Raw genomic sequence first — 17,555 nt, 5'->3', positions numbered from 1 at the left:
TTTGTCAGTTGCAGCCTACACATCATTTGAAAACTACAGACAGGATGTAATCATTGAACACGTAAATAAACCTTAAATGAAACACTTGTCTTGCAGTTAGATGTGTAAAGGTTATTAACAGGTCATTCAGTGTAATATAACGTTACTATTAGTCAGCTGCTAGTCATTTACTGTTCGAGGTGTGCGTGAGTACATGGCAGATCGTTTCGATCGCCCATTTCTACCAGTCATGTCATAAGCTGCCTGCCCTTGATAGATGGTTTGAGGGACATTCTCAACTGCTAGCATGCTAGCGCTGCCACCACTGTGCCTATGTGATGAGTTGCAGTACCCTCGCTGTTCGCTGTGGGGAGCTCCACTTCAGCTGCCGCAGCGTAGAACGTCAAGGGGTCGTCGTCGTTTTCATGGATAAATAAGACTATTTAAAGGGAGAATAATTATGAAATACGCGACACACCAAAGAAACAAAACAACTCCACGACATGTTTACATGTATGGACTTTATTGTATTGTGTAATCATAAACAAAAGGAGTTATAAATAATTCAAACATCAGGAGAAGGCACCACGACAACATTGTTCATTCATTACACACACACTTATTTGCACATGATTGTGCACCACGCAGCATATATATTAAGAGTTCCTGTAAAAAGATCATGGCACGCCAGTACATCAAACCGTGATCATCAATTTCGTGATTCCATATGTCACATCTGTTCTCGTGAGATCTCGCGTGAGTTACTGCTTCCAACGTTAATCTCGCGTTTTCTCGCGTGAGAACAATGTACGGCACTATATTTGAAATGGAAACGACACAGTCTCTGGTATACGAACGTACATCGTCTTCTTCGGAGAAGGTAAGAAACATGTATTACACTATATTCCTACATTATACATAACGTGTCATCTCATGTGTCAAATCTGTCTCACAGACTAACAATCCAGACGTTCAAAAGAAGGCTCTTTAGCAGCACATTAACACAGACAGTGTCTAACATGTCGACAACCGCTTTATACATGCAAAACTACAAGATGAACAATGTGAAATATATAGCCTGACTAATACAGGGGTTATGGTTTTGATTTGAATGTACAACTGTACGTGAACAAAATTTTGCAGACCCTTTGTTTACGTTTATACGCCGGCTCTCTACAACGTAAAACATTCTACCCACGCTATATGGTGTAAAACAAAATAACAAGGGGAATGGCAAAATAACAAGGGGGATGTGGTCCTATGATAAATCAAATATACAAGTCCTCAGGACATGTGTGCCCCCCTCCCCAGTATGACTTGGCTTTTCAGAAATCAAACAGTATCACGTGATCAACCAGGACCATCACGTGTTCATACACGACTATCACGTTATTACTGCTACATGTCGTCACTCCTACAACAAATCTTGTCAACGTACCAATACATCTTTTACACTGGAGTAAATTACAAAGTTAGTGTCCTTCCGGTATGCGTACTGGACATAGTGACTATGTTTCAATATGATAATACAATATACAAAGAGTCAATACTATGATACAATATTCAGAATAAATACAATGCAAAATGTTGGTCACCATCATGTGTATTGCTAAAAGATTTGTACAGGTTTTCTCTAAAATGCAAATCCACATTGGTTTAAACTATGCAGTGAAAGCTGTGCCAGTATAATGCATTTGCAGAGCCGTGTGCAGTGACAGCGCAGACTTTAATAGTGCTAGTGGTTAGTCCACAATCAGATCTAAGCCTTTCAAAGCAGGTAACGTTACATTTCGCAAAGACTGGTCAAAGGAAAGGAACGAAGTGGAATGATTAATTAATTGTCAAGCAAGGCTATGGTCCTATACAAAATGTCACGAATGTTCTCGTGAGATCTTGCGTGAGGTACTGTCAACGTTCATCTCGCCTTTTCTCGCGCGAGAACAATGTACATTAGGCCACACGAATTTAATTTGTTGGTTCTTGGATTTTTTTCTGATTTGCAAGAAAAAAAAGATTCTGGTTCTGAATCAACTCACATATGCTCATATTTTGCCCCCAACAGTAAAGTCCTTTTCTTCCTAGTTGTTACAGTTTTTCCATCTATCAATGCAACGGTTTGATTAAAAGTTCAAAATTCATTATTGAAATATTAACCCAGCCCTTTGTGTTGACTTCATGGCTCCTATCGTAGCATTTGGGGCTATAATAGGAAGCCTAGACCTGTTTTTAATTTAATTTTTTTGCACTGTCGCTTCATATTTTTTCTGAAAAAAAAAATCCGGGAACCGACAAATTAAATTGATGTGGCCTTACAACAACAAAACCGACCTCCAGGTCGCTGCCAGCATGAGATAAACGGAAAACTAGTACTTCTCTTTAGAAGTACTGAGCTCACGTATCGCAAATGTAGCAGAGCTGAAAGAAAACTGCTGTAAGCGCTACGCTTAAAAAGCAATAGTCAGAGCGTTGCTTATTGCTCGAATATCCTGAAGCTCTTTTACCTACAAGACTTTCGTCGCGTTATATTGTGAGAAGAACACCATCCCAAGCTTTCGACTTACAGAAAGTCCACGTCTAACTTTGTCAAACACACTACACAATAATACAAATCAACATTTTTGACTTACAGGATACATATGAATGATATATATACATATAGATCATGAATGATCAGAACTTTACAAAATGAACACTGGGCAGGGACTTTGGGTAGCACCTTTGGCCTGGTTCCGAGATACTGTAGATTGTGAACGACTTATCAAATGATCTTGGACGAATGGGTTCACAATCCAACAATCATTAGTAGACATTGTGATTTTTTGTTGTTATTTTTGTTGTTTTGTTGTTGTCATAAGTTCTCTAGAGGGTAGTATATCTTAACTGCTTTCAAATGCTTCTTGAGTAATTTGAATGAAAAGAGGTCGCCGCTATCTCAAATTGTGTGCCTCACTTCGTCGAAGATCAACATGATTCCGTCATCAAATCACCTGAGTCTGAAATTCGTCAAAAGCGAGACGTCAACCTAACACATCATCGTGATACTCAAAACAATGTCATTCTCCAATCGTGTATGTATATCTACACGCAGCTTTGGTCCACCTTCAATCCTCAACATAATCAGGAAAACACAAACAAACTCAACTTTCAAGGACCTATACGTTAGGAATGTGGTCCTTTGACACTCTAACGACGCTACAAATAACACTGAAACGGCCCATGCATTCTCTCGTCAATGCCACATGCCAAAGTACCCTTTCCAAAACACATAATCTCTATCTATTGACAACACTTGATCTCACTCTAGACTTGCATCTGAAAGGGGCTCTTTGATCTTGGACTTCATTCAGAAATATCACAATGATAGATCATAGAGCCCCAAGCAAGTAACCATACTTCATATTAGTATATTGCATTGAAGAGCATTGCAGAATGTTTTGCCTTTTTGTAAAGTATTGTACACTATTGAGATGGCCGTTGGGCCTATTATATATAACTTCGTGACTTCTTATCTTGGTTTGATATATACAAACAAACAAACAAACAAACAAATAATAACAGAAATAAAATTAGTTTCGAAAAAAATCATGAGAGATAGAAGTTTGGAGATTTAAGGCATCAAATGCAATTTCAAGGGGCCAAAATAAATATTCTGGGTGAAGAAATCTGATATTAGCATTTACTGCCATTTCTTAGCACATTTTCGTCATCATTTCATACTTGAAGAGTTTCTCAAATAGCCTCAACACAGTCTTCGTGAGGCGTCTCTTTATTTTCTTGGGTACCACCAATATACACACAAACAAGATTCAGCCTACGATTAAAAACAAGCAACCGTTTTCCGTCAGCGACATAGCATTTTTGCCTCACAGATATTAGAATATTTTGGGATAGGGTTGATTCAATTGATTTTGAATCAGCAGAAACTTGATTTTGAAAATCCAGCTTTTTCCGCCCTGAAATTGCATTGAAAGCACGTCACCGTACATTGCTGCACGAGCACGGTTCACTCCACGTGTGGCTTGATGATGACGGCTACGTTGATCGGCTCCCTCCTTCACGTACGCCGAGTCCGGCCCGAGCTCGTTCCTCCTCGGAAAGAACTGCTCCACGGTGACGGAGTCCTGCTGGCCGAAGGACGGCATGCCGAAGCGGAAGCCCGTGGCGGCCTGGATGGCGTAGCTCTCCCGGTGCGTGGCCTGGGTGGCCTTGACCGTGGCGGACCGCCGGATGATCTGAGCCACGTTGACGTCCCGGTCGTACACCAGGAGCGAGATCTCGAAGCTGCGGTCGCGCGGGCAGATCTTGAGCGGGGTGAGCTTGATGGCCAGGCACTCGTACTTGTGTAAGGTGGCGTTACTGCCCAGCCCGGAGCGGAAGCGCTTGCCGATGTAGTTCAGTTGGAAGGCGATGTTCCACATGTAATCTTCGGAATGAACCTGTCAAATAGAGATCGTTACAATCACTATAAAATGATTAACGTGGCACGTGGACAAGAACAAAGCAGACAAACGTTGACTTGTGTCTGGGACAGAAACCTTTGTAAGGTACAGTGTATACTCCCTGCGTCAGGCAAAGCATACATTCATCCGAGACAAATGCGTTTACCTCTGCGTGGATGGTTTTCAGTACCAGGGAATTGTGAGCTTACTTTTGCATGGATGGCGTTCAGCACCAGGGACAGACATGTTGACCTGTGTGTATGGTGTTCAGCACCAGGGACAGATATGTTTACCTGTGTGTGGATGGCGTTCAGCACCACAGACAGGCATGTTTACCTGTGTATGGACGGTGGTGTTCAGCACCACGGACAGGCATGTTTGCCTGTGTGTGGATGATGTTCATCATCTTGGACAACCATACTTGCCTGTGTGTGTGGATGGTGTTCAGCACCAAGGACAGGTTTACCTGTGTGTGAGTGGTGTTCAGCACCAGGGACAGGCATGCTTCTGTGTGGGTGTTGTACATCATAAATATGTTTTGTACTGTATTGTATTCTGATACACTCTATTACAGTGTACATGTACAAATGCTGATAAGGTCTGTCCATTCACCTGAATACGCCTAAAACAATAGAAAACCCACGGTACGTACCTCGTTGGGCACGGGTGAGTCCAGGCTGATGGTCCTGACGTTGTGCTGGAAGCGGCGGATGTCGGACAGCTGCAGCCTCAGGAACGTGCACCACTCTTTGGCCGTGTAGTCACGTGGCAGGAACTTGTTGTCATGGAAACCGCCCACCTAGAGCAGACGATACAAAAAACGTTTTCTGTCAGACAATAGTGAAGATGTAGGAGTCTGCAGAGGATTTGGAGTCTGCAGAGGATATCATCCATAAAATTTACTGGATGTAGCCTTATAGGCGTTGGGCATCCCCATATCGAAGTGCCACCTACTGCAGTTTTATCAAAAGTCGCCATGTGCGCTCATGTACGGGATTTGTGGTTGGGCTCACCTGCCCCGCCAGTGACCGGAACCGGTAGGCTTCGTTGATGAAGGGGCTGAGGAGAAGCGGGAACTTCTGGCCGATGACGGACCGCTCCACGTTGACCAACTGCTGTGGGAGCATCTGGGAGAACCTGACGTGCGGCAGGAGCCTGATCAAGTTCTCCCCGGCCTGGGCCTCCCTGTACTCCGCCAACACCCAGTCCTGCATCGCCTTGAACACTGCGAACTCGTTCTCCACGATCAGCGTGGTGCACTGTAGAAGCTCCCCTACGTATTGCACGTCCAGCTCCAACCACTCCGGCATGGCCACGGCGCTCTCGAACTTTCTAGAGATGGCGTCGAAGCATTTTTCCTCCAACTCTTCGAAGCCGTACATCCTAGCGTAGTGCATGTACATGACAGCGGCGCGTGCGTTGCCACCCTGTACCTTTCTCCTCATAAACTTCTCACACTCTGTCCTTATAGACTCCACGTTATACTTGTCTCCAAGAAGTAATAAGGGGACGGCAGTGTCTATCTCCAAGGTCACCTGCCCGCAGTAAAAGTACTTAAGGAATTCGCCGAAGACTTCCTCGCACGCGCTGGACTCCTTGAGGACGATTTCTGACTTTTTGGAGTCTTCCCAGAGTTGGCCGGCCAACATGGTGTGAAAGACGTCGCTGGAACGCGCCAGCGCGAACTTGTGAGCGTAGTACACATTTGGTCCCACTCTGGAAAACAAAACGATGACAAGACATCCATAACCTATTCTAGGAAGAAATGGGTCTTTACTTTGTGACCTATGGGAAAAAATCAAATCGCCAATATACTGAAGAATGGAAACTGAAACGTAATGTCAAGAAATGCATTTACAAAAAGGTACAAATGGTAAATGTTTATGAATACATAATGTAGGGCTACTGCAATTTTACCTAGAGTTCCACGATTTCATACCTTCGCCAAATGGTGTTAACCTTTACAACTGAGGAATTATAAATGTTTCTGTTTATGGAAGTGAAGTCCTCTTTTGCATGAATATCAGTTGATCATATTCTCCATCCAATGCCAGCCTTTTCTGACTAAAAAAGGGGCATTCTAGCGAAGGTACATATGAGATAAAAGTTCTGTAATACCTTAGCACGATGTCGCTGAGGTCCGGGTTGTTGTGGAATTTGGTCATGCCGCTGACGAAGGTCGTGATGTTGCCAACAGTCTCGCGAGAGTCCGGGGGCGCCGCCACTTGCTCGGGGGCGGGAGCTGGGCCTGTTGCCATCGCTGGCCCGCGGTGCGCGGTCACGGAAAACGACTCTTTTTCGACCCTGAAAAGATATAATGAGATTGTATTCTTGTAATGAGTTAACGGTTAATGGATAGTGCCAAATGCCACACGGAATACTCCGGATGGGAACTGGCCAATCACGCGAAGAAATGAACCAGGAAGGGTTGCGGTAATGACTTAGAGTATCCGTGGACTCTTTTTCGACCCTGAGAAATATAATGAGATTGTAATGAATTAACGGTTAATGGAAAGTTCCCAGTGGCACACGGAGTGCTGGATGACGTATGACAAGTTTGGCGTCCTGATTGGTTGGGAATTGGCCAATCACGCGACGATATGAACCAGGGAGGATCGCGGTAAAGATTTAAAATATCCATGGACTCTTTTTTGACCCTGAGAAATATAATGAGATTGTAATAAGCTTAATGGAGGGTACCCAATGCCACACGGAAGGGTCGATGACGTATGACAGGTTTGGCGTCCTGATTGGTTGAGAACTGACCAATCACGCGACGAAACGAACCAGGAAAGATCGTGGTAACGTTTTAGAATATCCGTGGAATTTTTGTCACGTCAGATATGCAACCGTTCTTTCCAAATGATCTGCTATTTGTTATGACAACTTCAGACACCGCTGTCGCCGCCTTGATGCCAAACCTCCAGTCCTCACGGTCTATAATTGATCGTTAAAGTTTATCCCCAACCTTCCAGCGGTGCAAACTAAATGGTTCAAGATGCGTTGGTTACGTGGTGAACTGTCTGGTTAGACAAATTAACGACTGTGAAACCGCTACCGCTCAAGGTCATACTTTTTTACTCTCCGAGCAGATGTTTGAGCTTTGGGCGTTGTAGGCATTTTTATCGGGTTTTCTTGCTTGCACTGGTATCTTTTTTATGCCAACACAAAACAAGATACCCTTGTGTCATTGGAAGGCCCTTCACACAACTTTCCTCACTCCACCCAGATGTAAAATGAGTACCTGACATCGGTTGGGGAGGTAAAAGACGGTAGATGAAGAGGGATGGGCTCCACCTTCCGATACAGTGCCATAATCACTGTCCCTTCAGCCCTTTAACCTATCTTAACTTTGCTATCAGGCATCAGAACTGACATAGATTTAAAAAGGAACATAAGGCAAGTAAAAAATTGTAACGGATACACAGATCTCAGAAGGGTCTGTTGAGTAAGACAAGAGTGACTGGTTGAAAGCTGGAGCTTGTGAACATTTTACCGTTTGTGTGGAATAAAAGTTTTAACTTTAAGCATGCATCTACCAACACAGATGAACTTTCATGATGGATTTCAGAAATGACCGTAGTTGGTCCAGTTTAAAATAGTGACTTTGCTCCCTCATTTTTAACTTCTCAGAAAAAAAGCACGCCCGATGGTTTGTTTAATCCTCTTGCACGCAAAGACATGAGCCTCCAGCAGAGGCCACTCGGGGTCATCCCTACAATAACATACCTGCTTTAAATATTCATGCCGTTAGGATTACTACATTCTATCACGCTGTACAGGTAAGTACTGCTGAAATGTGTTTACAGTTTATAGTCAATCCTCCTGGTTTATACTCAAGAAGCACGTGCGTATGCATAGTAACTAGGCATTAAGTTCTCAGAACCAGTAAGCTCTGAAAAGACGGGGAAATAGATTTCTGCACCTTGCAATTTTCTCACAATGTTCTCATGTAATATGTAATGTAATAATGCGGCGATTTAATACATAATGCGGGTAATGTTTAGGCGCCAAGCGGTACATTGTGTTGTTCTTCCACCTCGCTTCACTTTCCGTGGCTGCTGATGACATCTCGAAGCGGCGACCGTAAGAATTCCTGCAGGGATGGCAAGAGAGCTTTCTGAAGCTGAACAGCTAAGCCTTTTGAAAGCCTTTTGAAAGCCAAGTCCAAAAATACCGCAATTTCAAGACTTTCAAGGAAGTCTCTGAAACCGTGCTGTGTAAAAATGTACTATCGATGTCGTCCGTTGACACTTTCTGAATCTAAGGCTCCGAATATTTCGCATTCCTTACAAGAGTCCTGACAGCCTTGGTAAACATGATGGAGAATTTCTGTGCGGGTTTTGAGAGGCCAACGTCGAGGCACAGTAGACCTAACAATATACTATACCTCCTGCTATGAGAAGGACCTTTCTGCCAGTTGGCTTGGTTCCATCGAAACACCTGTATCGTAGCAACTGTCACACAGTCCCACTTCAATAAACAAAGAACCAAGTTCATAGCAAACCTTGCTGCCTGGTGATGCCTTGCAAATGTTAAGACCTGGATTTTCTGTCGCAGGCCTCAAAATCAACTATTTTTCCTATTGTCCCAACACTGTCGCGAAAATAAAATTCAATTGCCCCGAAGTGAGGATCCCGGATGAACTGTCCCAGCCTGTTTTTCAGGAAGTGAACTGACTTCCAGGCGCGCTATAATTTCTGTCAAACAAAAGAAGGGCTGACATTCTGATGTTGATTATTTTTCTATTGTCCCAAAAATGTCCCAAATTGTCTTTTTAGTTGTCCCAGCATTTCAGTTGTCACTGGCCATCGGGACACCGTTGATTTCGAGCCCTGTGTCGGTCGTTCTATTTGGAATTAAGTGTAATATAACCTTTCAACTGTCACCTCATAACGGGCAGTCGTTGTAGGATTGCGGATGACAATGTACGTTTTCTTATATAGGCTTGACAAACAACTTATCTAACGCTAGGTAAAACAAACAATAGTTTTGCAAACACAAAAAGGGAGAGACCATTATTATTACAAAGCGAAGCGTGGCTCGTCCCAAGGACTAAACGCGTATGATAACATCTCAGTGTTCAGTTCAGTTGATATGATAACATCTACCTGTCTCAAAGTGGGTGTGCCTAATGCTGTAGCCTCAGGGCTGATATAATATATTGATGACCTCTCCTGACTCCCGTCTCATCTTTCACGACATATAGATTTATCACAAGTATCACATTTCATTCCTAGGTCCCTGTCAGAGCTACAACTAATTTTGTTGTACATATATTGAAAAAAAATTAATTTGAAACTAGAAGGGTGATATATGCAAAGCAAATGCATATATATATAAATGATTTCCTTCACATGGTCTAGAGTAAAGAAAATACTGTTCTGTTAATTCTTACACAAACACATTCATATATATGGTGACCAGCCCCTCCAACTCTGTACTGCCTCTTGCTACATAATGTAAAACAGGGTGCCTACTACAGCACTAGTTACTATGGTGACGACCATCTGATCTTATTTGTTTGGAGGAGAAGAAGAAGAAGAGGAAATTCGAAAAACAATACGTTTTCAGAGCAAAAACAACACGTTTTCCCTCTGCGAGCTAGGTAAACATTAAAAATGTCACAAACCTATTGCAGATATTAGATCATTCGCCCATCACTGATCTACCACTACATGTACCTGTTGATCGGTGTGTCTGGATGAAAGTTAAAATTACTTGTTTCTCCATCAACAAAACTGTGAAGTCCTTCACACGCAAGTCAGCCGCAAAAGGATCTAAAATAGCCGAAGCCAAGGTAACCACAAACAGGTGCTAGACAGGTCTGACGATTAATCATTGCCACACAATACACGGCAGAAACATCACAACAGAGTACTGGATCATCTTTCCATACTGACTGGCTAGCCGACAAAGGCACATCGGGGAAGGACCATTCCTGAAAACACTCTTTCCGATCTCTTCTCCGAGTGCAAGGTTCTCCCCTTGATACTTCTCACCATGGAGCCTAAAATTAACTTCATCGGCATAGGAAAAAAATGTTGTGTTTCCTGTTTCAGTCCTTAAAAAATTGTTTCGGTAGGCAGGGATATTTTTTTAGACCTTGGCGATCTCTAGTGATCGAACCAACTTAATTACAATACAGTTGTATAAGTTGGTTAACTTGCATGAGGAGACTTATATTTTCAATGTCAATGTCGGAAAAACTATTGTTAAACGTTTCAACTCTCAGGTGTCAGATCATGTAGCTAGAAAAGGTCAATCAGCTCGCAAAAATCTGCCATGCAGGGGTTCACACACACAAAAAAAGGCTAGGGTCGACAGTTTTTTCTAGGGTCGGTCGGGAAACAGGAAACAGAACATTTTTCCTAGGCATAAGCTTGTAACCACTAGTCGTCGCTGTAACCACTAGCGGTCGTTCCCTAACATCTGAGAAGCCGCGATGTAAGAACTACATGTACATGTTTCCCGCGCTCGGGCGAAGGTCAGATAAAGGTCGTCCTCCCCGGCCGGACAGGACCCCAGGCGAATCACAACATCCGTTACCTGAGACTCGCTGACTCCTCCCCTTTCTCCTCCAACTGTCAACGGTGTGGTCTGGTGTAGCCACGGGGACGGTTCACTTGTCACCGCAGCGGAATGTTCTGGACAGAAAAATCACAAAAGAAGAAAAATGAGATCGTCAGTAAAGACCTATAGCTCTGTCCACCTCTTCCAAAACGTGAAAAGGCCACTGGCAAGTAAAAACATACAAGTGCACACCTACATGCAGTCGCTCTCTCATTGGCGTGCTATCATTGGCTGAACTGCTAATTGTAATTGACAAAACAAAAGAGAAGAACGAAATAAAAGACCCACATAGCGCCATGCTATCATTGGCTGAACTGCTAATTGTAATTGACAAAAAATAGAACAAAAAGCGAAATAAAAGGCCCAAATAGTAAGATGGGCGAAAATTACAAAAAAATCGCGATTTTAAGATGATTTCTTCTATGCTGAGTTTGAACATGAAATGCACTAGCCATACCGCGATGTTCCCACAAAGGATATATATAATGGACAAGAGAAATAATAAGATAGTAGTAAGCAATATTTATGACCTATGGGGGCGGGAACACGGAAGTTTCCGGATCTCCCCTGAAGGGTTACGGGACGAGGATTAACAGAACACCTGTGAGCACCTTCTAATGATACTTATCATCTCTTAAAGAAGCGATAAATCTCGCAATTTTAAGGACAACACTTGTCGCGACTCCGTTAAATTTACGCAAACGGGAAGAGAGGGAATTATACAGGCATTTGAGAGCAGAAACAAGTGCAGATGTTTATGTATGGTTCCACAGAGTCGTTTATCTTTTCTGTCAAAGACGTGACTTGTTGTTTGCGCAGAATGTTGTTACGGTTCACAGAAGCCTGCTTGTTTCGCGCGATAGTTGTCAACACGAAATGCTTTGGATGTCGGCGACAAAGTCTTGCAGGCCTCCCTATTAACCAAGAGAGTCGTTTGCAATACAGATACTGATCGCAATCCTTGCCAGTGCAATAAATATTCTCTACTCGCTCTCTCTGAATGTGAAGGCCATTCGAAGTCAGCTAACGTATTCCATGGACTACTGTAACGTACACATTGCGATTGACAAGGCCGAGGAAAAAAATTGTGTGTTTCTTGTTTCAGTCCTGATGGAAAAATAGGATCGTTAGGTACGGGGTTATCTTTTTGTTAAAGACTTTGGCTGTCTCTAGTAATTCAACTTATACAATACAGCTTAACATGGTAAAACTTGCACTCTTCAATTTTCAATGTCAATGTTGGAAACTCGATTGTACCACGTTTCATCACTCAGTTGTCGGATCATGAAGCTGAGCCGATCAGCTCCTAAAATTTAATACCTTGCAGGGGCCATACAAAACGTTAGGGTCGGCAGTTTTTCTAAGGTCGGTCGGGAAACAAGAAACACAACATTTGATTTCCTAAGCCCAAGGAATATTAACAACTAGTCTAGAGGGCCGTCAAACAAGTACAACGATTGTTTTTTGACTGCACACTTGACAAAGGGTTTCTAAAATGCCGACTCAGCAACCCCGAATAACAACAAAAAAAACGCAAACCCGAGGGCAGGCACGAGACAGGAGCCAAATGTCTGGCTCAATGTCGATCAGCCCATATGTGAATGTCATAAAGCAGAATCTGACGCTACGTTTACGCACGTAGAACCACAATTACGGAGATGACATCATATGGAATAGTGGGGAGGGGGGAAGTGTGATCTATGACGATGTGGTTTGCCGCTATGTTTTGTTTCTCTGTGCACCTGTTTACAGGCGATACCAATACGACATAGATAGAGGGGTGTACTAACGTAACATATGTGTGATGGCGGTGTATTGTCCGTGCAATAATGAACAATAGGACAACTTAGAAGGCAAGAATTCATGATGACCTCTTCAAACAATGTTGGCAAGCTGCCCGTACCCCATGTGAGGATGACTCACTGTGTTGATTTTTCACCAGGTGTTCATAACACTGTATTCGTGGAAAACAGTCCCTATTCTGTTTTATAACGCCTTTATCCAACCATAGCTAATACAAAGGACGTTATTTTGAAGCGCCTTGCTAATACAAAGTCAACATGTGTTCTATGGAGAAATTTTGTCTTTTTTTTTTCCAAACGCATATCCTGTACACGTCATTTCATTATTTCATTATAACGCTATAAAAAGGAACATGGAAGTCGTCACTAGGCTAGCTGCCGCTTCACTATATAAATAACACTCATTACCACTCAGTCAGGGTAAGATAACTCTAATTATACGTATGGCACAGACTGAAAACTACTGATGGCGAGGCGTGATTCTTATCTTTATCTACACAAGCAAACGGCCGTTTCATGGCTCTGTTTCCATCCGTTGAGTCAGGTAATCGCTACAAAGGCATGTGGCCATATTTTGATTGCCGCACAAAGTCACGCGATTAGCATGCACCAGTGCTAGTGACTTCTCACGCGCATAAAAAAAAGAAAAAAAAGAAAAACTCGAGATAGTACTTTTATCTGCGCTTTGATTGAATGAAAGACAACGATGCCGATTTTTTTATTTCAACATGCAAAAATACACACCATAGTGGTGACGCACTCATGATCAAGCAAAATGCTTATATTCACGTCACCACTAGACATGAAATAAAAATTACATCACAAAACATGGGTATCGTCCAGCTAACAAGAGAACAGAGTTTAGCTATTAAGATATTATAAATGAATACAGTATAAGTATAAATTCAGTTGTTAAATCGCTTAGTTTCAGAAAGATATAGTTGTGTAAACATGAGTATTTGAGAGTTGGTTTTAGATGAAAGTACGGTAATCCATTAAGTAGCAGATACTCAATAGCACTATCGGATAGGATGCCGATTTGCTCTCTTGAGAGTGCTGACACGGCATCACAGTGGGTTTGAAAACACACGGCTTTCTCTCCAAGGCCGACGGCTTGCTCGAAGTAAACAGCCGAATCCTTTCAGCGATACAAAACACCAACTACGGGCATGGACCGACGCCTGCAAATCTTCTCTTGAGTCACGCAAATACGTTTGACCCCCATCCCCTTTGTCAAGTAGCTGCAATTTTACAGATTTGTTGCTGTTTGAGTTGATGAAAACGAGATATCCCCCTTTTTAAGGGGAAGAACCCTATGCCAAGCTTGTTTCTACCAGCTGTTACTAAATCGGGCTAAACCCACCACACGTGTACAATAGCAAATGTCCTTCAGGGCATTTCTACTGAGGACAAAGCGGAAGAAACCATTCGTTCTCCCAAGATAGGGGGGTTGTATACTTGTATATAGAGAACAAAGAGACGAGAAGAAAACAAACACCTATCTATTGATTCACCTGTCCACATTTTTCTTTTCCCTCTTTCTTCTTTCTAACAGTTTTTTTAATCTTTATGAGTAGGTATTAGTATCAAGGTGTATATATAGCGTTCACACGTGGAAGTCCTTTCTTCTTGTTGCCACATTGCAAGTCGACCACCTTTGTTTCTTTGTTCGTTTCATCTTTGCGACGTATAGATATCTTCCCTTTGTCATGTAGCTCAGCTGTGCCACGACGTACATGGTACCATCTCTATACGTGTTATAGCGTTTTTGTTCAACGCTTCTTACATACTTTTCGTGTATACTTACTAGTATGGGACGTCTTCATTGCACATATTCGAGTTTATAAAAGTTTTTTTTCTATTCCAACATTTTTCACAAGATATGTCAATAATTTTTCAACTTAGTTTATGCAGCACCAACGCAGACAAACGCATGAACGGACAACAGGCATACTCTCACTCTGCACCTGAGTAAAGTGAGGAAATTCGTGTAAAGTGCCTTTCAAATGGGGACAAGATCGGTGGCATGGCAGGATTCGAACTCGAGACCTCTTGGACCATTTAAGGGTTGCGACCCTTTACTTGGAAATATTAAAACTTACATCTTCTTGGGATTCTGAGGCGTGTTTCCAACCAGACACATCCTGCTAGGGTATGGGCCGAATGACGTTTTTCATTTTTCAAACACATATTTTCCCCCCAAACACAGGAAATCTGCGGGCGAAAAAAATACTTCCATCGGAACCGCCTGGAGGCCAGCGCCTTTATATATTTTCATTCACCCAGCGAGGATACATGTATATAATATCCCACAGACAAATGTTTTGTTTCACCAGAAATCTCTATTAAAACACGTGTCGATTTCCTGTGTGAGCTATCACTTTACAGAAACCCAGAGGATATCAGCTATCGGCACAGTTAGCAAGGAGGGCCTGCATGGGGGAGTGGGGATTACGAATTACGCCAAATTTTCGCTGCCGATTACGAATTACGTTCAATTCTCAGAGCTGATTACGACTTAACGCTTTGCGGCTAATGTACCTTACAGTATTACGAATTAAGTTGATTTTTGCGGAGGATGCCTACGGCTTACGAAGACTAAAAGGGCCCCATTACGCCTTACGAAAAAGGGCATGCAGGCCCCAATCAAGAGGTTGGAAAATTACCAAATGACGTCATGGTCAGGTGACTCTTTTATTTACTTCCTGTCGGCCACGAGGTATAGGGGAAGAAAAAGGGCGCCAATTAAATACGGTGTTTATCTGGTCTTAGGAAAAAATACACGCTTTGGGCGTTATTCGCTGTGACGCAGTTTGTATTGTGGTAAAAGAATGGATATAGCGCAATAAGCGGGACGTTACACTGCATTTTTCACCTGAAAGAACGGTCTATTTTCAGGTGTGGTATTTGTTTTGGCGCCAAGAAGGAATAAAAACAATACTGACAAGGGCTTACTATAAAGTATTCGTTGGATAATACATCAAATATGGCCTAACGTTGTATATGGCTTCCAATTGACATAAAATGTTTAGTTTATAACAGTCGAGGCAGGCCAATTAACTCAATTGCTATTCCGTGCTGGTCTCCCGGTTAAGATTTCCTCCCGTTTTAGGACAAGGTTGTGGTACCACCTATACGATTAAAAATGTATGAGAGAACCCCTACGTACTGTTGTTCGGCTCTGACCGGGATATGGGGACAGTTCTGACCGCACAGGGCGAGCCAAAAATCACTCCATTTACGGTGATAAAACTGTTCACTAGCCAGCCCAACCTTGAGACGTGGGCCCGCCGCACGGTTCTTTGTTATTGTTGCGCAAGACCCTCTAGCAGCGCGCTAAACGGGACAGGCGACCTGCCTGCGCAACGGTATATCATTGCGTGACTTCTCTACCGCTACAGTCACTTGCCACCTGATTAGAAACGTTCACGGACGAAATATAATTCTGCGTGGGGGTTACTTACCATGGCACACAACGTACGTCCTTCGCGAACCCGCACAGCAAATGTTGTGTCAAATTTAGCCCGCATAGAACAGAAAAGAAAGAAACACACATACACTAGCCTGGTTCCAACGTGGAAACCGGCTATGCGAGACAAAGGATTCGGCGGACTACTCTATATTCTGGGACACACACGCGTGTGCCTATAACATCGATTTTCAAAATAAATCCCCCCGGCAGGATGAATAATAAGTTGCCAGCTGACACGCAACGACTGTGTCATGTATATCAACCAAAGTATCACCCGATTGTAAGAATAGAAGGCCATAGAAAAACCCTACCTTTCCCCCACATTTTGTGTAGGCGCCATACATACACATATACATAGGGACGACTCTAGAGCTCCCCGTTGCTTTCTACCTTTGTCACGTCTCCCCAGACAATACACGCAGGTGTGAGAAGAAACTGGCGCTCACCTGGGGTTATAGTTGAGCTTGATTCCCCGCCAAATCCCTCAGGTACAATGGCTATGGATGGCACGGCGCGATTTCAATGGCAGCGGTCGGTTATTTCTCTCGGTCTCTCGCTCGGTTCCCCCGGTCTGTTATGGCCGGCCGCGATGTAAACACTGGCTGCCTTCCTGTCCTCAGCTGAGCCGTTACGTAGCCGGTTGAGTCAGGCCAATCACGTGAGGATTATAATACTGCCGGGTCAACAAAGCTGGTATAGGTCTGTGTGTCCCAGAAGGCGCGCTTCAGGCCCGGGCGCTCTGCCAGAACATATGACGCACTCAGCATTCGGGTCTGTTTCCGAACAGTAGACACGTCATGTGACCGGCTGCTGCGAATCACTATATATTGCAGGCAACCCGGAGTCAACTAGTCGTTTTCAGTCATCTTCTTTCCTATGTTAGCAAAAGTACGAATGGTATTATCATCAAGAAAAAATTATAGTTAATATTCTATGATAACTTAGATTTCCCCCAGGATTTGTTTCCCGGTGACATCATACACTGCGTTTAGTAATGTTTAATTTCATCCCATTTTGACTGCCTTAATTACATTGTGTGCTGAGATAGTATGCATTTATTTGTTGTTTCTACGTAGTATAATATTTTTGGTAATCATTTTTATGTTCCATGGCGCCGCTTATATAAGTTTTATTGACTCAAGTGCGTCGCCATCGCTGTCTGGCATTTCTTTTCTTGTTTGTTGATAAAAAAATCATACACAGTCATCTCTGAATTCAAACCAAGGAAAAACGGTTGATTTATTTTTCTTGATTCTTTCATGTGTCATCATTTTGGGAAAGACTATAAAC

General features: G+C 43.0%; 1 protein-coding gene across 1 annotated transcript; it reads right to left on the bottom strand.

Moving 5' to 3' along the window:
- Window positions 1–490: 490 nt before the first annotated feature.
- LOC109469994 lies at window positions 491–16,965 on the bottom strand. The gene is made up of 6 exons (XM_019768764.1): window positions 16,712–16,965; window positions 10,968–11,065; window positions 6,537–6,722; window positions 5,432–6,134; window positions 5,071–5,217; window positions 491–4,415 (listed from the first exon to the last, which is right to left on the bottom strand). Exons 3-6 carry the CDS (start codon window positions 6,674–6,676, stop codon window positions 3,852–3,854), a joined length of 1,554 nt encoding a protein of 517 aa, XP_019624323.1. The 5' UTR covers window positions 6,677–6,722; window positions 10,968–11,065; window positions 16,712–16,965; the 3' UTR covers window positions 491–3,851.
- Window positions 16,966–17,555: the final 590 nt, after the last annotated feature.

Source organism: Branchiostoma belcheri, unplaced genomic scaffold (assembly GCF_001625305.1).
Source record: "Branchiostoma belcheri isolate BF01 breed outbred unplaced genomic scaffold, Haploidv18h27 scaffold214, whole genome shotgun sequence".
Taxonomy (NCBI): Eukaryota; Metazoa; Chordata; class Leptocardii; order Amphioxiformes; family Branchiostomatidae; genus Branchiostoma; species Branchiostoma belcheri.
The sequence above is the reverse complement of the archived record's forward strand: the minus strand, read 5'-3'. Positions and strand labels throughout refer to the sequence as shown.

What these genes read in the sequence shown, in the direction of transcription:
- LOC109469994 (XM_019768764.1), bottom strand. Translation starts at nt 6,676, where the DNA reads ATGGCAACAGGCCCAGCTCCCGCCCCCGAGCAAGTGGCGGCGCCCCCG. An exon ending in TCCGGTCACTGGCGGGGCAG is followed by an intron (nt 5,218 to 5,431) that starts GTGAGCCCAACC and finishes CGTCTGCTCTAG; the next exon opens with GTGGGCGGTTTCCATGACAA. An exon ending in ACTCACCCGTGCCCAACGAG is followed by an intron (nt 4,416 to 5,070) that starts GTACGTACCGTG and finishes TCTATTTGACAG; the next exon opens with GTTCATTCCGAAGATTACAT.